Source organism: Vanacampus margaritifer, chromosome 5 (genome assembly GCF_051991255.1).
Source record: "Vanacampus margaritifer isolate UIUO_Vmar chromosome 5, RoL_Vmar_1.0, whole genome shotgun sequence".
Taxonomy (NCBI): Eukaryota; Metazoa; Chordata; class Actinopteri; order Syngnathiformes; family Syngnathidae; genus Vanacampus; species Vanacampus margaritifer.
The window spans coordinates 19010490-19035637 of NC_135436.1; the positions used below are offsets into that span (position 1 = coordinate 19010490).

The 25148-nt window shown below is 40.2% G+C and overlaps 1 protein-coding gene and 1 non-coding gene across 4 annotated transcripts in view; both read left to right on the forward strand.

The window, feature by feature from the left end:
- The first annotated feature begins 841 nt into the window (after positions 1-841).
- trnaa-ugc (transfer RNA alanine (anticodon UGC)) lies at positions 842-913 on the forward strand. Its single transcript has one exon. It is a non-coding gene; the product is annotated as a tRNA-Ala (tRNA).
- A 2348-nt stretch (positions 914-3261) lies between these two features.
- Positions 3262-25148, forward strand: part of fli1 (Fli-1 proto-oncogene, ETS transcription factor) — a 32116-nt gene continuing 10229 nt past the window's right edge. The window contains exons 1-5 of one of the 3 annotated variants that reach the window (XM_077566899.1): positions 3262-3442; positions 11021-11232; positions 12378-12532; positions 13403-13606; positions 20663-20731. In XM_077566899.1, coding sequence (XP_077423025.1) covers positions 3425-3442; positions 11021-11232; positions 12378-12532; positions 13403-13606; positions 20663-20731 — 658 coding nt within the window. In that variant the 5' untranslated portion in view covers positions 3262-3424. Of the gene's footprint in view, positions 3443-3651; positions 3782-11020; positions 11233-12377; positions 12533-13402; positions 13607-20662; positions 20732-25148 lie in introns of those variants that run through there. The other 2 variants (XM_077566900.1, XM_077566901.1) reach the window with 2 other exon arrangements.

The window sequence follows — 25148 nt, forward strand, 5'->3', positions numbered from 1 at the left end:
TAAAATCCCATTCATATTTTTTACAATAAAGCTACTCGGAGAAATAGTCATGTTAAACTACAAAGGCAAAACAACATTAAAGTAACATTTGTGTTCTTAAATGTTGTGTCATTGTTTTTAGTTTTTTTTTTTCCAAAATATTTTAAATAGGGTTGTTCAACAGCACTTTTTTTTCAGACCGATACCGGTAGGCTACAGCTTATTCAATTCTTGAGTAGTCACCAATACCAATACCAAGTACAACTAATACTTTTGGTACATAAAAAAAAACCCATCCCCACCTCCCAAAAAATCAACAAAAATTAGAATTTTTAAGAAAGACTTAAATATCCCAATATAGCATTTCCCTTAAATAAATGAATGGCAATTTTTTTATTCTTCTCATTTTAAATATATAGTTCATCATCATAAAACAATCAAAAGAGGGTGAATTATTCTTGTATCGGGCCACTGTCACAAGCACTGATAGCTTGAAATAAGACCTGGTATTGCCTTCATTACTCCCCCATCCATAGTAATTTATTATTTCACTATAAATGTTTTTATTTGCAATAAATTAATTGTTTAATGAGATACGTTTAAAATATACATATAAATGAAATAATACTGTATGTAAGGAACCAATTTTTATTTATTTATTTATTTTATTTTATTTTATTGGGGGGGGGTAATGTAATATATATTACAGCACTATGGATACTGTAAATGCTCGGAGGGCCAGGTTAAAGAACGTATGAGATCCACAGCACTTTTACTTTTACCACCCCTGCTCGACACAATAACATGTATTTTTTTTTTATTTTAATTTTATTTTTGCAGCTGTGGTAGTGATGGTTTGCATGGGGATGTAGCTCAGTGGTAGAGCGCATGCTTTGCATGTATGAGGTCCTGGGTTCAATCCCCAGCATCTCCACTTTACCCTCAATTTTCCATTTGGGAAATGAAGATTCTGGTCCTAATTGTGCATGCTTGGTGTACAACTAGGGATCATTTGGTCTCTCCGAATTGTGGTATCTTTTTTTAATCATGATTTCAGTTCAGATTTATCAGCAGACTGCTTCAACTTGAACTTCCATCTTTTTATAATTTGCTATTAAGCTTCTTTACTGGTGTTAGTGGTCCGGAGCAATAAAACAATGTTGCGACCTGTGATCTTGAGGGAAGATGTAAAAGCAAGACTTCCTTCTATACAACAGAGGGTCCATGTGACTGTGACCCCTCCCCAACTCTGACATACATGGCCCATACAGTGGAAGGCCGACTGCAGCAATGTGTGCAGAGGAAGAAACGTCTGCTGGCTGACTCCTTGCAACGTCGAGCCAGATGTTCTGTGGTTGACTGAGTAAACCGGCTTGCATCTGTTTATTGGCCTTCCAAAATGTTTGTTACCACTGTGTTCATTATGGTCTTGGGACAGGGCCCGGACCCCCTGTCACCCTAATAGGCTTCATGTTGACATCCAGAGAGGAAATCGGGTTTTGGTAAGATGTGATCTGGTCTGCTTGGTTCCATCAGTGGCCACTATATAAAGGACACTTGCATAATTCAGTGAGATCTACAACAGCTGTAGCCTATTCACAACTGAGTTTCATTTTTATTGTATTATATAAGTGCTTGGATAAAATGCATGCCATTAACTTTCTTTATTGATTCACTGAGAATTATCCAGTCAGCAAAAAGAACAAAAAACATTCCATACTCTAAAATGGTCTTCTGTACCAAATTATGTATTCATGTGGTTGTAGTTTGCTTGCTGCATCTTACTGACAGGTGTTTCTAATATTTTGACCCCCCCTTATGAAGCTACTGTAAATAATCGAACCAGAAATATAGAAACAGCTAATTCTAACTGTATGATGCAAATGACTGCAAATATAGGCCTATTCAAAATCTGTTAACCTGACCTTTAATCTCTTTGTAAAAGCAGAAACTGTGATTTACTGCTCTTGAATTATCTTGAATTTGGACTCACTTCTATCTCTAAACAGCTTTAAATAAAAAAAAAAAATAATAATAAAAAAGTCAGTCATGTGGACACTTTAAAAGAGGGACTTATATCAAACTGGTCAGTGAAGAGTTAAACAAGGTGTCTCCCTTAATTATACAAGTCTGAGCTGGCCTCAGGCATGAGAAGCCTTGACCCTTAGCAGGATCCAGATGTGGCGGTCCCAAGGGTGGGGCCCTCAGCTCCACCAGACCCCCAAGAGGGGAACAGACAGGCCAGCCTTGCTGCCAGTGGCGCGGTCTAAACTTTGAGCTGGCTGCAGAGAAATTCATCAACAAGTTGACAGTGAATTTAAGTATACCACAGAAAGTAGAAACATTTCAAAAAGGGCAGTGGATGAGGGGTGAGAACCATACGGCATGGGGGCCATATACAGTCCATAAGAGCATTTGAGCCGGTCCACCATGCAGCTTTGGAAAGTGAAAACCATATTGAATGTCTAATTTATTGGCTTCGGAATAACAAACTAAAACGTCATGTTAAAGAACATGGAGAAAATTTGCATTTAGAATTCCATAATGGACTCTTTTTTTTCTTTTCTTTTTTAACAAACAGAGCAGTTTATGTTCAAAAAGGAAAAACTATATTATAGCTATTTTTGAAAATAATTTTTAAATGTTTTAATTTTTAAAACAAAATCCAAATCATGACGGTTGTAGGGATAATTCCTGCAGTGGCACACATGTGTAGAGCAGATTTTTTCAACACTTGAGGGGTGTTGAATGCACGGATGTGATTTATGTCTTTTCTGGGAAGTCTTCACCTTGACGTGTAGCTTGTAAGGAAAAGAAATATTGCAACAAGCACTCTGATATGTCATCTTTGGGTGATTTAAAGCCCAGTCACCTCTTTATCATGCTCACATTTTCTAAAACAGATCGACTGCATGGGCGAACATCATTTTTATGTTCAAAGTAAATATGTCCTACTATAACTGAGGTTGGCCATTTTCTATTAATATCAATAGTAATTGACCGACACCGACAATTTGTGTCATTTTTAGAATACATTAAAAAAAATCACGTATAATTTTTCCACAGCAGGCCACCATCCTGTAAATATTCAGTTTAGAAAAAAAACACACAACATAACAACGGAGTGAACATTCAATTGTTTTGCCTGCTTATCTCCTCCGGACAGTATCCTGCTTTTTTTTTTCTTTTTTTTTTTTGAAGGCAGGGCTTTTGGGTGACACACAGCTTCCTTCTCTCAACCTTCCTTCGCAATAACAGCAGCAGCAACCGAGCGAGCAAGCAAGCGGCGGCGGTGACTTCACTTCCCAAATTTAGGAGGAAAGGGGGGGAAAAAGAAAAAAAAAAGTTTCTTTCTCTGCGCCACACATACCGGGACTGTGCTGGAATTAATTCAGGAGCGTGTCATGTTTGGGATACCGTCGGAGTCCACTGAAAGTTGCGCAAAATGGACGGAACTATTAAGGTAAGGGTGGAGAGTGAGCTTGTTGGAGATTGTGGGGACCGCTTTTTTCTCCCAAAGTTGCGCCTCCTTTTTGTGTGTGTGCGTTAGCTGGGACCTCTACACCGAGGACATTTTTCTCTCGCGGTTCCTTTCAAACCATCCCCCTTCGTCTTCTTCTTCTTCTTCTTTTTTTTTTTTTTTTTGTAAAATCATAATTTCCAAGCACTGCTAGGATGTGCGTCGACGCTTGACTCGCACGTTGGATTTCCGAGGAGCGAGCGCGCAAATTACGCACATCTGGAGGCGGCATTATTTTATCCTTCAACACACTTTTCGTCCAAAAGTTGTGTTTTCATGTAGGTAAGGTTTATCGCCTATATATGCCCTTTTCTTTGACTTATCGAAGCGTGTTCTGATATGTGTGACCGGCAAGGCAGCGTACACGCCGGAGACTGCATGCGTAACTGTGACTCCGGTGACGGGTCCAAACTGAGCCTGTCATTGGTGGCAGTAACGTGATGGTTCGGTGATCTCGAAGGCACTCGCAGATTATTATGTGTGTAACGACTTTTCTTTTTGGAGAAGTGTGTGTTGTTTAAAGAAAGCTGTTATTTGGCAATGTGCAACTTGCAACACTTTCAAACCACACTTCACAAAGTGTCCTCTTTGTCAGTTACACAAGTAGGGCTACCCTTTCGGAGTGTTTAGGTATTTGATTAAAACGGCAAAAGTCATTGAAATGTGGCAGTTTAATCACTTACACATGCATGCTGTTAAAATAAAAGTTAAAAGTGCTACAAGTGAAAGCTCAAGCCCAAACCCAATATTGTTTTTATAAAGCCTCGTTGGAAAGTCATATTTGGTGCAATTGGTAGTCATCAGGGGTTGCTGGGCTGAATTAACATTGGCTACTGCCCCCTCCTCCTCTTCCCTTCTAGACAGTCACATTCCAGATGGCTACGGATGCTTCCAGATGTTTGAATGGCAAGTCCCTCTCTTGGCTCACTTCCTAACAAGTGTCAGCTCCCAAAAATGCACCCAAATGGAGCTCATCTTGCTCAAAAAGTGCTGTTGTGTGTTTGGAGATGTTTTAGTAGGCCTGTAGCGGCTTTGTGGCCGTTGGGTGTGGTGTATGTGTGTGTGTTGGAGGAGTGTTGGCGAACGTTGGCGGCACCCAAAAAAAGGCCGTGCGTGCGTGATTATTTTGTCATTTAGGATGTGTGGCTCGAGGACCATTGAGATGTTTGTCGCAAAAAGCTAAGAATGAAGAATGGAGTTGTAATTGAAGCGTGGGTGTGAACGGCCGGCCCGACTTGTGCGCTCTTAAAGAAAGAACACGCTCTCGAGCCATGAGAGCTTCCTGTTCTACACAATCTTTTCCTGACAGGTTTCCTTTTCCTACTTGAACAAAAGACAGGAATTGAGCCCCTTCCTCTTTGTGCGCTCCGCCGCCCTCCCGGTGGACAAAAGTTGAGTTGTGTGTGCCAAACAGACACACGTGTGGACTACATGTGGAGAACGTGTTGTGATGCATTGATGTAAACAAAAGCAAGGTGGCTCCAGGCAGGTGTTAACTCATGAGAAGCATTGTGTGCGTCCTTACCATGGGGCCTCTAAGTTTTTACGAAAAAACAAAACAATTAACACTGTCATGTAAACATATCTAAACTATGTGAGGGTGCAAAGCAGGTGTTTCAAACAAATTGTCGTTGGCCACATCAGTTTCGGTTTCCATCTGTGGGCTGTGAGGACTAATATGCTTTCCTCATATTACATAAACAACAAACTAGTGAACAACTAGTTTTAAAATGAGAGGCCAGTATAAACTTTTACTTCAAATATTACGTTTTGGGGGATTGTTAACAAAAATGTCTTTAATATCTCCAGGTTTTTAAACGTGAAGACAATTTGCAATTTTGGTAGATTTGCAAGAAACATGAAATCGATGCATATAATTTGCATTCGTGGGCCACATAAAAACGATGTGGCGGACCAGAGCTCGCTCCCAGGCCTTGAGTTTGACACCTGTGGTGTAAAGGATTAACTCCCCAAGTATTTAGCCTTTTCTTTGGCTCTTTTTTTGTCTATTTTACTGTTATGATGGGTAGTGATGGCAATGAGGGAAAATGTGATTGTTATAGAACCAGAAATGGAACTTGGCACATAGGACACCAGTACACTCCTCTATTATGGCTAAAGTAACATTAAGTTGTTAATAAGTCAAACAGTTTCATAAGTGTGTCCAAAGTTAACCAGTTTTTGGGAAGAAGGCAACTTTAAAATCTTGCAAGACCTGAAATTTTCATCATGTACGAGGTATGGCAAAAAAGTACCAGAACTCGTGTCACAAAAAGATAGCTTTTTTTTTAGCAATTCACACAACAAACTTCAAGTTTTTCTCTTCAAAGTCATCCACCTGGAGTAAAACACACTTTCCTAGAACAATTCTTCATCATCCATCTTTGTTATCATCCACAACTTCAAAAGAGGTCCCCTTAACGACCCTTTTGTACTTGAGAATGATGTAATCAATAAACAGAGTCACCGGGTCAGGTGAGTAGGGAGGTTGCTCCAGCACAGGGAGAGTTCTCAGCCAGGCACTGTCAGATGCTCAGGGGATTGTGAGCAGGCGCACTACCATGAGTCGATTGCCACAACGCTTGTCTTTTCTTGTGCACTGAACAAACTGAAGAAAATGTGACCGAATCTTGTTGTAGAAATGTTGATCATCTGGCCCACACTGAAGGGGGGAACTTGTACTAGATCTTTCGTCACAACTTTTCTGACCCACCTTGTCTGATAACCATAGAACAGTGGTTCTTCCCATTGATAGAGGTAGTGAACCCCACCAGTTCCTATGTGCATTCACCAAACCCTTCTTAATTCAAGAATTGTTTCAAATTCAAGACAGGGTTTCCTGGTGGACAAAATGAACAGGGAGAGTAGCCTTTACATCAAATCTGCCTCTTTTCAAGTTGAATTCAGAAGGTGTGTTTTTGTATTTCCCCGCTCCACGCAGCTTAAGGAAGTGTTCCTTTGGTTTTGCGAGAGAGCTAGTTGTGCTGGACTAGGCTTGCTCAACTTGGCATTGCAAATCATGCTGTTAGGATGCTGACTCCTATCACTCAACTCAACTCTATATTCATAGAGCACTTTAAAACAACCACCACTGTTTTCTTAAGGTAGTACCCGGGGGCAGCAGATACAGTGAAAACAGCGGAGGCCCCAGAATTGAACCCTGTGGAACACGATACGTTCCATTATACATGTTAATTCAAATTGCACATAATCGTCCAACCACTTTCTTTGTTTTTTTCTCAACATGGTTAGTATGAGGGGATTACATTAAGAAAGAAATCACACGACGTACCATCACAACAGCCACAAGTCGACTACTGAGCACATGAAATTCCCTAAAGCACAGATAGGCCAAGCAATGTAGCATGATCACCTGCAGCCAATGATGAGTCGGGTGTGTGTCTGGACCTCCGCTGAACTCCCGAGACTGACTCACCGAACGCCTGGAATTTGATCGAACCCAGGTTTTAAGAACCACTGCCAAAGAAGCAATAATGGAACTATGACGTAAAACTAGGGAAAGTGGATTATTTTTTTCTGTCCAGAACAATATTGCTAAAGTGATAAGAAATCAAATAATCGAAATTGTGAGAGCGTCCAGAAAAATTTAGTGGAGCCTCGTAACCCCTTCGGACCCGCATTTTTTCTGCTGGGCATTTTTTTTCATTTCATTATTATTATTTTGACTCTTTTCCCACATAAGAACAACATGGGGAAAAAATTGGGGTTATATCATGTTTTTATTTATTATAGTGGACGCCAGGATTATATGGGTGTGACATGTCGTAAACGTACACCTTATAAGAAACATTTTTAATATGAACATCATGCAAATCAAATTGTGATTGTGATTGGTTAGCTAGGATTCAATCATGACCCAGCAGTGTTGACATCATCCCAATGATGTCTTTTTTTTGGTTTAGACACGCAAATATGTCATGTCCACTGCAATCATCTATGGGTCCGAAGGGGTTAAGTCATAAATTTTGGATTTCTAAACTTAATTTGGAAATAATAAAATTCCCTTCAAATCAGAGGTACAAATTTTATACCAACTGTACAACATTATACCGCTTGGAAAGCTACTTGAAATTTGGCGCATCACATTTAAACAAATGAAGAGCCCTTCAACAAGACACATACCTCGCTTTATATTTACCAATAGTAAATTCATAGACATAGTTGATGTTGTTAGAGCTGAAAAATGTAATTTGGAGTTGAATAAGTAGGCCTATGGGGTACACTAGTGTTGAGTATACATTAGGGGCCAGTAATTGTCTACAGACTGTACCACGGAATGCAACATTAGAAGCAACAGTAAGTTAGATCTAAGTTGAGGGATAACAAAAAAAAGGATTTAAATGAAATGTGTAACTGCTTTTTTGTGTGTACGTATGGTGTTTGACTGGCGTATTCTTGCACAGGATCTGTACTTGAAGATGAAATTGAATGGAGACGCTTTTCACAAGTGAATGGTTTTATGACAAAACCAAGTAGAAGCCTGACGGGTTCATTGGTGTTCCTTACCGATAGGAAAGAGAAAACACTGCAGATTTCTCCTCAGCAGAGAGGGGCCCGCTCCTATTTTTAAACGCCCTTCTCTAAAATCTTGATGGGCGCACGCCACTTGCCAATCATGGTTTCCACTTGACAGGCTGATATGTCACTCGGAATGTAACTCGTAACAGTCAGAAAAGTGGCGTGCGGTCTTATCGGGCCGTAGCAAGACGTTCCCCCGCTTCTTGCCGCTTTATCGGCGGCACGCTAGCTGCTGTGTGCTGCTCAGATAGCAAGTAATACTGCCAGGGTTCAGACTATATGATGGATCAACTGATTAAATCCCTGGAAAATCTAATTCTGTGAGGGAGGTTTAAACTTCTAGAGAACCTTCATACGAGCATTTATTTTACCTGTGGGGGTGCATTTGATTCCATATTCCCCTCCCAAATGTGCTTTTTCTCTTGACTTCTTGTACAGAACTAAGAGTAATGACAGAGAAGTTTGTTTAGCACAAGCTGAGAAGACATTTAAAACAGTATATCTTTAATATGGTGGACAGTCGTTGTCGGTGAGGATCTTTAGGATAGCAATGATGTTGGAAATATTGATAAGTCTTGTCATTCTTTCCCCCCTCCCCGACAAACATATGTGGCATTTCGGAATGATATAAATTCCGTCCTTTGAGGATTAGACACGTCTCTGTCTAAATCGTGCCATCAGATCCTATCAGATCCAGATGTGTTTCAATCCCCAGTCAAAAGCAGAGACACATGATGAGAATGTCTAATATTCAGACTTATTTATCTCCGGACTTTTGGCTGATTTGGAATGACGACGGCTGGAAGGGCAAGGGCTCACCAAAAACGATTGTCACGGAGCATTTTTAACCAACTCCAACTATGACATGTCTGGAATGTTGACATTTTACGCATGTAAAAGAGTAAAACGAATCTAGCAAACAATTTCAAGGCATTTAAAGAGGAGCCCGCTGAAACTGTTGTCTCTCGTGCAGTCCAGAGTTGCTTTTTGTTTTCTTTAATAAACTTACATTGCTTACATTGCTGAGCCACAGCAGTTAGGTCAGTGTTGCAGCGACCGCCCCCCCCCCCCCCTCCCTGTGCTTCTGTTGAGTCTTCAGACAGAAGACAAACAATAAATATCTATGGATGAAGCAATCTTTTGCCATTCAAACTATTGCAGAGAACTGTATACATGTAAGCAAATCGACATTTGTTTGCACCCTAACTGCGCTGTGAGCATGATTGAAGTCATCTAACGTCAACAGGAAGCAACAGTAGCTACAGGGGCTGTTTAGCCAAACTACTTAGGATGCCAGACTTTGATATGACCCATAACTGCATGTAATTAGTGTTTAAAAAAAAAAAAAAAGTCCCCAAGAGAGCAAAAATTTGACTTCACAAGTTTCTGTGTAGTTTAAAAAGTCGATCCTGATGTTCACTTTGTACCAATTCTTATCGCTGTCATCACCTGACAACGTCCTCCCATTCTTAAAGGAAGAGTTCAACATTTGGGGTACTTTATTTGCACTCTTGGCCGGGAGAGTGTTGAGAAGATTGATGTCATTCTCATGTGTTGACAGGAAATGTTGGAGGTGAACATCTGCCAGCCAGCCTCTAAAGCGCACTGACTTTCTTACTATAGATTGATTTTGTGTATGCATTTGCACAATGAATGGTAGTTGAATGCCGAGCATTCCTAACCGTTCCAAATTTAGCCCTGCACTAACCTTGCCAAAAATTCCATATTTGCAATACAAGTCTATTGAGAGCATATAACATGCAAAATAATTTACAGCTAGCCACTTAGTCGTGCCACTTACTTTCACAAAAGTGAAAGTCCGTGTCCATCTGTTTGTTGGTTATAAGGCTACTTCCTGGTTTATCATGTGACAACAAGATGGACAATCCCATCACAAATAAGAGGGCGTGGAAGGTTCCTTTGACACCCCATGTGAATCCAATAGTAAAAAAAATTATCCCTGTATCCTGTCTGTGGATCATTCTTGTTTGAATGAGAACGTCACAAATTAATGGGATAATTATCCTTTAATATGACACAAAATCCTTATATCCCCACTTCAAAAGTCAGACAAATACCAGAGACTCAACAACAACAACATTGTATTACTTGACTAATTAATGTTTTTAATTTTACTTAACGGACAAAGGAATGAGTGGAGCCACCACAGAAATGTGGGGTAAGGGAATTACCACACACACACAAAAAAGAAGTCATGATTATATATTAAGCCACTGCTATTGATTTAATGAATGGGGGGTCTTCATGTTGAACAAAGTTCTGGTCTTTAAAAGTCATTGCAAATGAGTTCTGCATTTTTTACATAATTTTTACTAGGGATGGACGAGTACTGAAACAAGGTATCATGTCGGGCCGATATCAGGTATCAAGGTCGCATACTCGCGACAGCGGCCAAATAATTTAATACAATTTTAAGGAAAAATGCTTATTGGGATTATTTTTATTTTTATTTAATTTATTTTTTATTTAATTTATTTTTTATTTATTTATTTTTTATATATTTATTTATTTTTATTTTTATTTTTATTTTTATTTTTATTTTTATTTTTATTTTTATTTTTATTTTTATTTTTATTTTTATTTTTATTTTTATTTTTATTTTTTGGGGAGGGGGGGGTTATGTATCAAAAGTTCTAGTGGTTTCTGTACTTGGTATTTGTATTGGTGTCTACTCAAGAGTCGAGTAATTGACATGACTGATGTGAGTATCGTCACTAAAACACCAAAGTTAGCTAGCAAACCTGACATTTGAGCTTTCCACCGTAAATGCATCATGTTATTCAGCGTGTGAGTGTGAAAGCTGCTTTTATAGACAGAGCTTTGCCAGCTTTTTCCCATTACTTCAGATCCTAAATCATTAATGAACTACTCATCGCTAACCCTTGAAAAACGCACTGTGGAGTTAGCATTATGATGTAAGGCCTGTTTGAGCTGCCGCATGATTGTTGCTACTCCTTACAGGAGGCGCTATCAGTGGTGAGTGAAGACCAGTCTTTATTTGAGCCCCCGTACGCCGCTGCTGCCCCTCTCCCCAAGACAGACATGACTGCATCTGGCGCGCAGGACTACGGCCAGACTCACAAAATCAACCCATTACCCCCACAGCAGGAGTGGATCAACCAGCCAGTGCGGGTCAACGTCAAGCGAGAATATGAGCATATGAACGGATCGCGGTAAGAAACCTAACTACAGTATGTGTGTTCATTGTTCAAGGTCATTTTTACGATATGAACATTTTTGTTTTTGTATTGTATGGAGTATTCAGTCATGCTAAAGCTAATTACGGTTGCCACCAGTTTGCATCTATTTAGGGTGTGGTACTTAATTATTTTCCTGACATTTATTGAGCCTAAAGACATATTTTACCTTTAATCTCAGGGCGCAGCACCAAACCAAAAATCTCAGTAGAGTAGAGTAAAATGAAAGGCTGATGATCAATTAGCTTATTCTTACTCTTTTCTTTTGGCAACAGATAGATACGTATGTTAATTGTTCCTTTTTGTGGATGAGCATTTAATTGCTCAGCTTGTCACTATACGTGAACGGCATAAATAGATGAGTATTAAGGAAATAATTTTGGTGAAAATCAAATGGAAAAAAAGTTTAATTGAATAATTTCCCAGAGCGTACCCGATGCTCAGCACGGTCCTTAGGAATCACTGGTTTATATACAATATATCCTGTATATATCTTGGGAAAGTGTATAATTTTGTTGTTAGTGCAATAGTAATAGTGTGACACAGACTAAAGGCTTCAAACATACTTGCCCAAGAAAAATGATTCAGATTCCAAAATTGACAATGCTCATAAATTGAGTTTACCCAACAAACATTGCAGAAATGTAATGGTCAAATGTTTAAAATGTAATCATCATTTTGTATTTACTGTTCACAAATTTGTTGCTAGTTTTGTCAAAGTACACCAAATGCATGCAAGATTACAGCACTTAACTAGATGTGTCCTACAAAAGTACTCATCCAACAGAATAGCAAAAAAAAAAATAAAAAATAGTGCAATATTTCCAAGTTGCAAGTTTTTCCACCAGCAACTGGAACAAAAAAATCCTGATTATTCAAGCACATGGTCGACACTGAAAATGTGAGATTTAACCAATTCAATCTCAATTTTTTTTCTTCGTAATAAATCCTCAAATTGATATTTGTATTGAACATTAACACCAGATAACTAACTATTTAGAAACCTGCCAAATTCCCCTTGAGAACCGCCTTGTTTTAACTAACGCTGCTTTTCGCTTTAGCCAACAAGCATTTCGCAAGACGTCATAATATTTTTTTGCAATATACTTGTGTGTGCTTAGCAGGGAGTCTCCAGTGGACTGCAGCGTGGGTAAATGTAATAAACTGGTGGGGGGTAACGAGACGTCTCAGATGAACTATGGAAACTACATGGATGAGAAAAGCGCCCCTCCCCCCAACATGACCACCAATGAACGGAGAGTCATTGTACCGGCTGGTAAGTCATCGAATCAAACAACTACTGTATGAAGCTGTGTATGTGTATCCATTTCATATATAGGAGCAATGACTTCTCAATATTTTCTTCTTTAGTCCTTCTGTTTTGACACCGCTTCACCAACACAGGCCTATTTTCATTTAGCCGGGTGCCAGCGTTTCATCTCTCCCACGAGAGTGTGGCCAAGTCGAAATATCTCAGTCCGCCAGAGCTATATTTCTTTAACAGCTATGGTTTCACCAAGTTAATCATTAAATATGTGAAATGGCACAATTCGTGTAGCTACAAGTGCAGTTTCAGCTCCGTAACGTCGAAAATAAATTTCACATTGCCAGAATTATTCATTCAAGCCACAAAGATGGGGAGGGGTTGCTTTTTTCCGAAAGCAGGCAAATTGAGGCAAATTGAAATCTTGGTGCTCTTTTAAACTGAAGCAGACAGACACTAGTTCAACATCCTACAGTACACGGAGGCTGCACCTTGACTGCTATCAGTCTGGGTTCCAGATTTCCGAAGCAGTATATCCAACACACATTACGGTTTGTTGAGTAAGTCTCTCCAGATGTAACTATATGTAAGAAATGTTGAACAATGACAGAGAGGGATTTGAAAATGAAGACTCCCCCGTGAAAGTCGATTTACCTGAAACATTATCCCACTCTGATAAATCCTCCTGTGGTTTCAGGAAGACAAAGAATTATTTATATCTAATAACAGAGCCACGTTCACCACTGATAAATCATTCTGGTTTCAACTTGTTCATTTTTTTCCTATTCCTTTATGCCACGAGATGCTAGCTGCTCAGCTCCCTCCACTTCAATTCCAAATGCAAGTTCAATAAACGACTACTTGCGTTCCTTCCTCTCGCAGATCCTTCATTGTGGTCCCAGGACCACGTGCGCCAGTGGCTAGAGTGGGCCATCAAGGAGTACGGCCTGTTGGAGATCGACACATCCGTGTTTCAAAACACAGACGGCAAAGAGTTGTGCAAGATGAGCAAGGACGACTTCCTCCGGCTCACCACCATGTACAATGCCGAAGTTCTTCTCTCTCATCTCAATTACCTCAGGGAAAGTAAGTGTGCGTTCCAAAAACACTCAAGTAATTGCCAACAGGCTTTTGATTTGATGATTGATTTATCCCGAGTCTGTAGAAGAACGGTTCTTTCCCAGATGGGGCTAAATAGAAAGTGGTAGTAGAAAATCTTGGGAAAAGGGAAGGTACTTTCCAGCATATCTGGGAGTTGTTTGGGTGACATTCTAGAAATTATACGCATTAAGTGAAACTGAAGCCACAGACAGGAACGACAAGGTTCAGTGTTGTCCAGCATGGATCACTGGTGATGGTAGTGTTGTAGTTCTCAAGATCTTTGAGACCAGTCTCGAGACCACTTCTAAAGGATCTCTGCCTGGTCTCTTAATCAAAGGCAATTTTTCCTCTGTCTCGTCTCGGACTCTGACAGGGCGGACTCAGGATTTTGGATCAAGACCGATCGAGGCCACGCCAGTACTGCTGTGATCAATGAGAAACACAGAATGCAGATTTGTTTCTTTGGACGTAGATAGCAGAATTTGTTTTTGTTGTAAATCTAAATTGTGAATTTTGTTTGACTTATACAATCTTGGTCTTGACTCGGTCTCAACCTCCAAAAGACTTGGACTTGTGTTGGTCTCAATACTCTCTAGCCTCAATAATATCTTGGTCTTGGTTGGTGTCTTGACTACAATGCTAGGTGATTGTTAACAAGCTCACTTTTTTACTTTTGTTTTCCTGACCTTGTGCTCTTTTGGTCAACCTGAGAACGCCATTAGCAGTTCTGCCTTATCGAGATATCCACCAACTACATGTCTCGCTCCGCTTTGCTGTGCTATACACCACTTGGACTTTGGAAAGGAGTCCAGGTGCATTGCCTCGGGAAGAAGGCTAGACCAGTGTGTCCAGGCAACTAAATTTGAGCTTATTACCTTTGAAGAGGCTCTCGATGGAATCCCGCTTCATATGTTTCAGCTGGGAACGCAAAGCAATTTGCTGAGGCAGTATGCAAATGCCTTTGAAATATAAAATGTAACATCTGGTGGGGCTAAGATTTTTAAGTGCAGCAGCTTGGTCTCAGCGATTATCACAGAAACCAGTCGGAACTATCGTTGAATACTTTGCATTCTAAGCTAAAGAACAGCGAGAGCTGCTTTCACTGCTGCATAATATCAAGAAACCGCACTGGGCGGAGTGATTGATGTCGCCACTAAATTTAACATTACTCCCAAAACGTTGTGACGGGCCTCAATGTGATGTAATGGGAACTGTACTTTGTGGGTGTCAACAGTTTTTCCCCGTGCACGTTGTCAAGGCAGAGAGGGATGCTTGTCATGAGTATAACAGCCTCATTGTGCAATGCTGCAGCGTGTGGATCTGTCTGACCGCCACTAGGCACAGCAGTTTTCATTATGGCCGCCGGCTGCATGACTTAGCAACGGCTTACGTGCTGTACCGTGACTTTGCCCGTTTCTGCCCCCTCTTTTGATTTAGACCTTGTGTGCTGTGGAATCCTCGCCGCTTGCCCGTTGAAATTGCTTTGGATCCATTCCCGACAAACAAAAGCAATGAATGCTCCCTTCCCGTGCACGGGCTGACTTGCTTCAGAGCAGCTGTCTGGGAAGCGAACAGCATATTATTGACACTGGAAGCCTACGGGCAAGACGGAGTGCGTTAGTACCGAATGTCTGAGAGAGACAGAGTAGGAGTTTGGAGGGTTGAGGCAGACCCTGCAGGGACAACGATTTGGTAACGAAATCCATTCGCTCTTCTCCTTCTGCACAATCGTAGTCGAAAATAAACCTGTCCAGATAATAGACTTCTGGCTCCACTCATGAGTATTGGAGGCAGGCCGAGCATCTTAAGTGCTCAAAAAAAAATGATGAAGGGGACGGCTCAGCCAAGCCCGGGAAGTATTAGTGATCTTTGGTCACGTGATATCTGATGGGACTTCACCTTCATTCATTATCCCCCACCCACTTCCAAGCAGTAAATCGTCGAAATGGGCGCTGCAATCATTTCATAGACATCTGTGTGCATCATGCGTGAGTCTGTTTATTGAACCTCTGATTAACATTCCACACAGTCATTAAGGTCTCAATGTACATTGGGCGCAGGACTGGGAGACACTTCCCCACCCTGCGGCCAAAAATGGCCGCCGTGCCCCGTGCAGATGCATCATTCAGGTCGCCACACCGCTGCCTCCGCCAGCACAATGGGAACATGTGTTTGGCCAACCAGCTGCTTGTAGTAACAAGGGTAGTTGCCAGTGTAATATTTTGGCTTGATTCTTGGTCACTTAGCCCGATTTTTATAAATGATGGCTGTCCGCAACGCAATGTGCTTTCAATTTGGGGTGCAATTGGAGAATTTGTTCAAATTAGTCTGTCGGGGAAGGACCGTGGACTGTTTGCTTTATCGCACCCACGTAGGTCGGTTTGATACCACATGTGCAGGGAACCGAACACACGTGGGGATAAAAGCCAGTTTAGGAAAGACTGTAGCTGTTATAGCAGTACCAAAACACAAAATGGCAGTGTAAGAGTATCACTTCAAGATTTTTGGGGGGGGAAAGTGCATGGAAACAGCCCAAGCGGGTCGTGAGTGAGCACCATTAGAAAACAGCGACAGTTCTGTTTCTCCACTGTCGCTGTTTCTTTTGTATCTGGATAGATTACAGTGGGAGTCAAGTCAAAATGGGAAAATGGAAGAAAAAAAAACGAGCGATAAGTCTGGGCTTCTGCACCGCACTGTTGCTGAGTGGGGGACATTCTCTAACCCTCAATAGTTTATACAGACCATAAACATCTGGCCTTAAAGGCTGAGTAGGGAAAATGTTTCTCTCCCTCTTTCTTTCTACCCTCGCAACATTTTTATTGAGCTCCTAGCGCATTAGTTCCTTCTATTGGCAGGTTATCATTGGTGTGCAGGGGCTGGCTGGCCTGGCTCCGAGCCCTGCACTGTTAGCCGTTTGCTGCTAGCAGCCAAACAAAGTTAGTATGCAGCTGCTCACTTTAACGTGGGACTTCAGACGCTCAGCGCTACAAGAATTTATATCGCTTTCAAATAAGTGGAGATGCAGATGGGTCCTGCCGTATACTGTAGGAATGCTGATATTGGACAATTGGATAATCAGTTGGACAGACATTATGATGGGGGATTGTTTTATAAGTATGCTTCACTACCCTTATTCTGAACCTATGTCCGTCCATACTTTTTTCGATAATGCTTATCCCATGTTTGGCCAAGGGAGTGCTAAATTCAATCCCAGATTACTCAATGGGGGACTGCTGTTTCTTGTTATTTGGTCAGGCAACCCTTACCGTCTGTGGTTACAATGACTTCAAATCAATGCAGTCAGGGTCAAAAAAGGTTTTGGTGTGCAGGAGACTGCATTTTGCTCAAGAATTAGACGATAATGCAAGGGGGAATTTATTTTTGGGAAATGTTTATGTGGTTCTCAAGCTCTAGATGATTTCTCAATTTACAATTTACTGTACATCCATGCTTGTGCTGTGTCTTTAGTCAAACTTTAAAATGTAAACAGGGGCCAATATAATGAGATCCAATACAGGAGCTAATTTAAAGTTTAGGAGATGCCAACATAGGCCTATCTGAAAGACCTTTTAGATAAATAAAGTTAGATTACACTCGGGAACACGTTTTTTGCTGAGTTTGGTCTGACAGCTGTTTTAAAAAAAATTGGGGGGTGCGGATTCTAAATCTAATTTCAGTTTTTCTCAATTTTTATGGGGGTGGAGACACATTTAAAAAAAAAAAAAACTAAATGTGTATGTATGTAAATAAAACACTGAAATTGAATACTTACAAGCTTGGAAAACTTGAATAACAAAAAAACAGCATAAAATGAAAAAAATGACTTATAATGGTATGCCCATGGCTTCAAGGTTAAGAGAAAAGCCAGCCCTAATTCTCTTAATTCATACTATGCTAGTTTTCTGTTTTATTTGTGACTTCACAAGCAATTTGGCACGTAGGTGTAGATGATTATAATTGTAATCATCAGCTTCTTACTACAGTCTTACTACAGCTAATAAGTGGAATTTTGCATTAGCTCAAGCAAGATGTCTGCAAACCACATTAAATGATCCTTGGCGTGTGCTTGGCTTGTACTTATACCTGTCATATAGTAATGTTGATTGTGGTTAATCTTTTGGCTTTTAAATAGCAATTTTTTTTATGTTTTCATATTACCAGTGATTAATTTATTGCTACAATTGTATGAGAGTTAGGATTGTTAAAATGACCTGTACGGTTAGTAAAGATTTTAAAAGGATTACAAAAGTTTAATTTGATTTCTATTGTTTTGGACTCTTAACTAGAACAAATAGGAGCTCGAACTATCAAAACAACTACATGTATGATGTTCTTTTGACAGTAGCCTTATTGTCTCCCTTTAAATAGCTCCGTACTCTTAAGTGAGTTACTTAGAACCTTGTTTTTTTTTTTTTTTTGGGAGTTTGTTGACAAAGTCTATGCCGCATGTTTAGGTGATGATATCCTGTGGTTCCACAGAATAAACAACCTTGGTTGACGGAGGTCCATCGAGATGCTTGAAACCGAACTCTGGTAGTGTTTGGCCCCGCCTTACTGGAGGACCTTCGTTTTTGAAACACAAGTTACATTACGTAATCTGGAACAAGAAAGACCGAGTTTTTTTCTGGCGGGCCACTGTGCTGTCAGATTAGCAAGATGTGTTTGTTTTCAAAAGGAGGAAGAGGCCGTCCAAATAAATATGCAGCATAGTCAAAATTCCCTGTCATTTGCCTCTCTCGCTCGCTCGCTCACTCTCACCCCTCCTTGCTCTCCCTCTGCAACGTTACAGCCATCCTGGCTTTCTCTGCGGGATGGTTTGAGGTTTTCTCAGCAATGCTGCCTGTTTGCCTGTCTGGGTCAGCCCACATATGTGGCGCACAGTAGGAAAAGGGTTAAACAGCCATTTTCCTTCTCCCCTCAGTCGCCCCCGTTTTGCGTTCATCTTTTCCCTTCTACGTGTTCTGCCTTATTCCAAACACACTTGCTTTGGTGGCTTGCTGGCCTCTTGCGTGCCTGCACTCAGCATGAGGAATTATTTTTGTATGAGGAGCTGCGTTTGATTGCTGTGCAGGGACCCGACCTCATACAATGGTTCCCCTGTTCTGAGGCCCCAGGTCTCTAAACGAGACCCAGAGCCTTGGGGGTGCTGTGGAATAGGTAGAACCAGGAGGGGTGGGGTGTTGGGAGGCTAGCGTACATTTGTGGAGCACCCCTCGCCCCCTTTAGCGCCACCCCCCTAAAATAACAGAGCCCGAGCTGGCTACTCCATCCCCCTCAACACTAACAGGCACAGAGGACCTGAATCAAATCATACACAAATTTTTCTCCACCGTTATTCATTTTGTCCAATTCGGAAAAAAGGAGAACTTTCCTCCCAACTCAGCAGCTGTCTGTGTGCTAAATCGTAACACGCTCCGCGTAGTAGCAGCTCTTGTGTTTTCTCTGTGCGTTTTTTGGGCCTGTTTTTCCACTCGCTGATTTATGCCTGGGGCAGCTAAAATTAAGAGAGCATTTTGGTGCCGCCCAGGGTGCCTGTGTAAGTGCAGGAATGCAGCGCCGGGTTCTGCTACATAAGGTGAAATGACTAGGCAGCCTTTATTATTCAGGGCTAGACTTTGCAATTAAAATGTTGACTGACTTCGAGAGTTGTTCGACTGTGTTGCATGTTGTTGCATTTTGTTCATTCAGTGCTTCAGTCCTACAATATACAATTGCCATTGATTAGTTCATTATGTCCAAAATGGGACCTCAGTCAAAATAGCAGCCAATCCCGGGGTGAGCGCTAATGGACTTTCTACTGCCACCTGCTGGTTGTTTTTATGCTGAACTCCAGTCAGTAAGCTTGATTAGGGCAAGGTAGGGGAATATGTTTAATGGTGTTATTTATTTTTTGTAGTATGTTGCAACACTCAAACAAATGTTTAATATTACTACCGTAGCTCTGTGTATTTGTGGGTTTCTGTAGCAGTTTCTCTGAGTTTATATTGATTTTTAGAATTTCATGATGGATTAAATCAAATTGCTGCCCGTAGTGGCTGTCCATCCTTGCTTTAAAGAGGAAGGCAACCAAAAAAAAAAAACGTTTTACAATCATATGTTCTATACTATGGAAGCATGAATTGGAATATTTTTGACTGGAAAATTTGTTGTCATTCATGCAAATATGTTAGTTTGGATTTGCAAATACGTTACACGTGCATTCAAACGGATTTGTAGGCTAAATGCTATTTTTTTCTCTCCCCCCCATAATACCTCGAGGTATTGACTTGTTCAGTTTAAAATAGTTTTTAAAACGTTTTTTTTTTTAAGTAAAAAAAAAGCCATTTTCTTAGCTTTGGCCTACATAATACCAATACATTCGAAAAGTAACCATTATTTATGTTTAATTGTTTTGATTTATTTTGTTTGTAGTGCATAATTTCCGCTCAGCATGTTTTCCCATAATGCGCAGGTCAATATCACATGGCATTGTGGGAAAAAATATGAAGTTTTTAGCATTTAGCTACAAGTATGCTCGAACGTATTTACAAGTATGTTCGAATGTACTTTAAACACGTTTAAAAAATGTTTACTCCAGTTACATGCTTCCATACTATTCAACCCCATTTGTCTAAACATGACATTCTGATTAATATTGCGTTTGTACAATATGAGTTAGCAGCACAATCCACCCATTTTTATCCATTGCTCGGGGCTCAAGTAATGACCAATTACGGCTCAGCTTGCAAACATCACATGACCAAACTCAGAAAACAGGTGAGACGTGCAACTGTGATGTCTGACATTTTCAGTCTACAGCAAGTGGCAAAATGGCCGTCCCCTGAGATTGTAAAAAAACAGGTGTTTTTTGCTGCTTTGTTCATGTTCCACAAACACAATATTACTCAGAAAGCCGTGTTTACATTAGGAAGAATTTGTTTGACTTCCCATTTAAGGCATATTCATATAACATTCTCTTTATACTGTAATTGTACATTGAGTTTTAATCAATTTTCAGGCTTTTTCAGCTTTTAACGAGATTCATACGTGATCTCCTTGCAGGTAGCTCGTCATTATCCTACAATACACCATCACACACAGACCCATCCCCTCGTCTGGCCGTCAAAGAAGGTAGGAGCACTTATTATTGTTTCTGTTTGCAGTCCATGTTTCTATTCATAAATGGGAAAAGGGCTACAAAGAGATGGAAGAGGCAAAGGAGGAGAAAAGGGGAAGTAGAAGTCAGCAAATTGCTAGTGGGAGTCCGAGGCACTTTCCCCGCTCGCTTTTGAACAAGCTCAGGCGGCAGGTGTAGCTTTTGTGTGTCAAAATGAGACAAGCCGTCTTGGAGAGAATGGGAGCATATTAACAAGGAGCTAAAAAGTGGCGTGCTGATGATGAGTTGCATCCGCAGCAGGCAGGGCGAAGACAGACGGTGAATGCGGTGATTGTGGAAAGGGGGGGCGAGAGGCATGAGGTGGATATGCATCAGTGACAGGTGCTGAGGCAACAATGTGTACGATCCAGGAGGGTGATTGGCTACTCAGAGCAGATTGTATTGGGCACATGTGATGGTTGAAAAGAGGGCAGTCAAAGGACTTTTTGTATATTGTTGGAAACATTAAGCACAGTAGATATATATATATATATATATATAAAAAGTCTGTTTAAATGCTAGGTTTTTGAGATATAAACCTGACTGTTTAAAAACTTTTTTCTACTATTAATGTGGCCTATAATCTGCACAACTCAAATGACTTATCTTTTCAAGAAGGGAAGTATAAATAAACAACTTTTAAACGTTAAGTTGGCTGTGATTGGTTGTTACCTGAGCCCTCAACACGTGAGGTCATTTTCAGTCGACAGTACATGGCAAAACGCCTTTTTAATGGTGTTAATTATAAATGAGAAATAATGATGTTATTAAATTCATGAAAGACAAAATATTACAATTTTACTGCTGAAAATTGCAAAGTTAGCACAAAAAAAAACAACCACTTTCCAGTTAAAAGAGGGTGTGTACACTTGTGCAACCGCATTGTTGCAGTTGTTTAGAAAAAATATTCATTGGAGTTGTACAGGTCACATTAATGGTGGAACATATTTAAATTAAAATTACTCCATCATGTTCTCTTTTTTTTTTTTAACGTCACAAAAACCAAAAACTTTGTGTATACAGCATTAATTTTTACTGATCTTGAAAATTGTTGCCATCATGAAACCTAACAGCAACTTGTTATATTACAAAAAAAAAGAAAAAAATACCCTCTTTTCGGGTGGGAATGCAGCCAACTCCCAATCAATTGAAGCGGCTCCCCTCATTACCTTTCAATTCAGCACAGAGAGAGAAAGCCGTGCAATATTCATGTCATGCACAGTAGATGCGGGAGCTACATTTTAGAAGGAACTGCTAGAAGATCCCTGGATGGGCACGTGGAGAACACCTTCTACCCCTGATCGTGCATCCATCTAATTTTAAAAAATAATCCAAATTTGAGTTCAACCAGCTATTCAATTTTTGACTGAGTTATTTCCAATAAAATCATAGCAAAAAAGCCAAACTAAGCCTTTCAGGACAACGCCCAGAGTGGCTTCCTGCGGATACCTTTTCACTCGACAAACATTACTGTGCTGACATAACGCAAACATGGCCGAATCTCCCATTGCAAAAAGAACACTACACATCCTTTACGTCGACCATATGGTGTCACCACCAGAGGAGCGAGAGCGCACTGCAATAATAATGATAACCCGACAGGCAGGATGAGAGGCCCATCCAGGCAGGAAAAGAGGAAACTCTGCGTCTGATAAGTGCTCGAGAATGCCCTCGGACTCGTTATCTGACCCGGGCGGCGAGCGCTAGCGGGCCGATGTCGCCAGGGTTCTATACAGTGCGAGTCGCCTTTGGGAAGGCAAGATAAGATTCTGCCGGGTCACCCCTCGACCCCGGCCTTCCTGCTTCTCAGCACCAGGTATTTGCACTGGCACGGATAACGGGTCACTCCCTTCAAGAGCATTTCCCTTTCACAAGAGGTGACTTCTATTATGGGATGCCTGACTGTGAATATACACGTGATCCATTCTTTAGCCAGACTCCTCCCAGCTAAGAAAAAGAGGATACAATCGCGTGATATCCGCAATATCAACCTTATTGACCTTGAATAATATAATTAGCGAATAACTGCAAGTGTCTGCTCTAGTTTGCTGTTTTTTACTTTTTGTTGTGTATGGCACACTTTTAAATATCGATCATTTCCCATCCTTGATAAAAGATCATAAAAAGTAGCAAATGATAAGGGGAACACGCCATTTTCCTGTTATGTTTGGGCCAATTTTAGATTTGCTGATTGAAAATAAGCTTAAACATGCTCAGCTTCGGCGCACTGGTTAACAAGCAATTTTTCATAAAGAAAATGAGTGACTACAGTATTTATCTATGATATAATAGTGTGTTGAGGGGGTCAAACTGTTGACATCATAAAATTTAGGGATGCTCGATAACTGGTATTTTTTAGGGATAGACCGATAATCGGCCTGGCATTTTGACGAATATCGGCCTTTTTTCAAAATCTAACACCTGTTAAAAGTTAAAGCTAAAACCATTTTAATCTCAGGAAACTTTTGATTGAAAATTTCAGTAAACTTAAGAAGAAATGCTGCTGACCCTAGAAACCTTCTAAACCTTTTGTTTTTGTTCGACATTAAAATAAAGAAATATGAAAGTTTAACTTTTTTTTGTTTGTTTTTTTAGGAAAATACAGCAATGGTATTTACTTCTTTAAGTGTTAATTTCACTTTTTAAGACTGATAATAACCCTGGGAGCTCCCTGAAATTAGAAATTTAAAAGGAAGTAGATTGTCTAAGATTAAAGGGAAAAAAAATCTACATTTTGAAAAGTCTGAAAAATTGTTCAATAAGCTTTAATGTTTTAAGACATTGCAACAAAGTCAAGATTGATTGATATTTTCATTTTTTTTTCATTTTGATGGCAAGATTTTTTCCCCCCATTTTTACTGAAAATGAATATCGGCTTCAAATATTGGTTATCGGCCTCCTTGACAACTAATAATCTGCATCGCTATCGGCCCTGAAAAAAAACACATCAGTCTATTTCTAGTATTTTTATATGCATAATATTTCCCTAAAAATCAATGACAGATAATTGTAAACAAAAACGCATATACTGTATGCCAATATAGCATTTTCTTTAAAATGTTATGAAATTCACAGCAATTTTCAATAATCTTTTTTTCCCCATTTGATCATAAAATACATATTTTGTTCAGGACACACAATAAAATAGATTTAAATTATACATTAGATCAGAGGTGGGCAATCTCGGTCCTCGAGGGTCGGAGGTTTCTCACTTCCAACACAAGCTGATTCCAATCAACAGGATCGTTGTGGATTACGCAGCGCTTGCTGATGAGCTGATCATATATCAGCTGTGTTGGAGAAGGGCAACATGCAAAACATGCGGGACTCCGGCCTTCGATGTCCACCTCTGCATTAGATTATAAAACGGCCACGAGAGAGTGGCTGCTACCGTAAAATAAGTTTGGGTATCGGTACTCTCCCAACCGTCTAAAATTGTATTTACAGTGGAACTGTTTTAAGTAAAATTGTCATGCAAGTGTGCAAATGAGGCATTAAAAACAAATAAACAAAATAGTAAATTGGGCTTATTTTTATTGACAGTGACATCATGTGTCTCATTTTAATACTCACACAACAAGTAGAAGAACTACACCACAAAATAGTTCACAACACTATGAATTGGAGAATTGAGAATCACAATTGCAAATTTTCCAAATTCTTAACAAAGATTTCAAGGTAAAATGTAATCATATTTAAAGATAAAATGTTTTATTTTGAAGGATAATAAAGGCCGTAATTTTTTATTTTTTTTATCTGTGAGCAGCCTTCTATTTGATTTGGAATCATGTCAAAGGTCATGTTTTAGCACAGCAATAACACCCAGTTAGTCTTTTTGTTCGATTTTTTATTTTTTTTGCAAAACTCAATCACAGCGTATTGCTTCGATATGTCGTAAAAAATGTGAGACAGAGAAAGTTTGCTCCAGGATAAGCCTTTATCAGACAGTTTCACAGATCAGCGCTGCCAGATGTTCATGCTCATATTGCCATTCGAGAGGAGCCAAATACTTTGCAGACTCTTTGGGGTTGAGTAAGCACGAGCATCCCGCTGGAGACAACCCTTAATCTGGCCCAGACACTGCGGTGTAAAACGCAATGTTATGAATAAAAGGCAGCGTATGAAACACGGAATGTAGCAGCAATGAAAGGGTGTGAGTGTCTGTCTGTGCGTCAGCGTGTGTGTTTAAAAATCTGTCTGCTTGTAGATTGGCATGCGTGTGCGCGTGTGGCTTGCTGCATGTCTCCTTGTAGCATGTCACATTGCTTTAGACCCCGCCTTTACTCAACTGAGTGTCACCATGCAAAATAGGTCGTTCGAAACATGGTCACTCATTGTGAAGGTTAAATACAAAAAAAAATTTTTTTTTTAATTTGGCACACATTTTCTTTT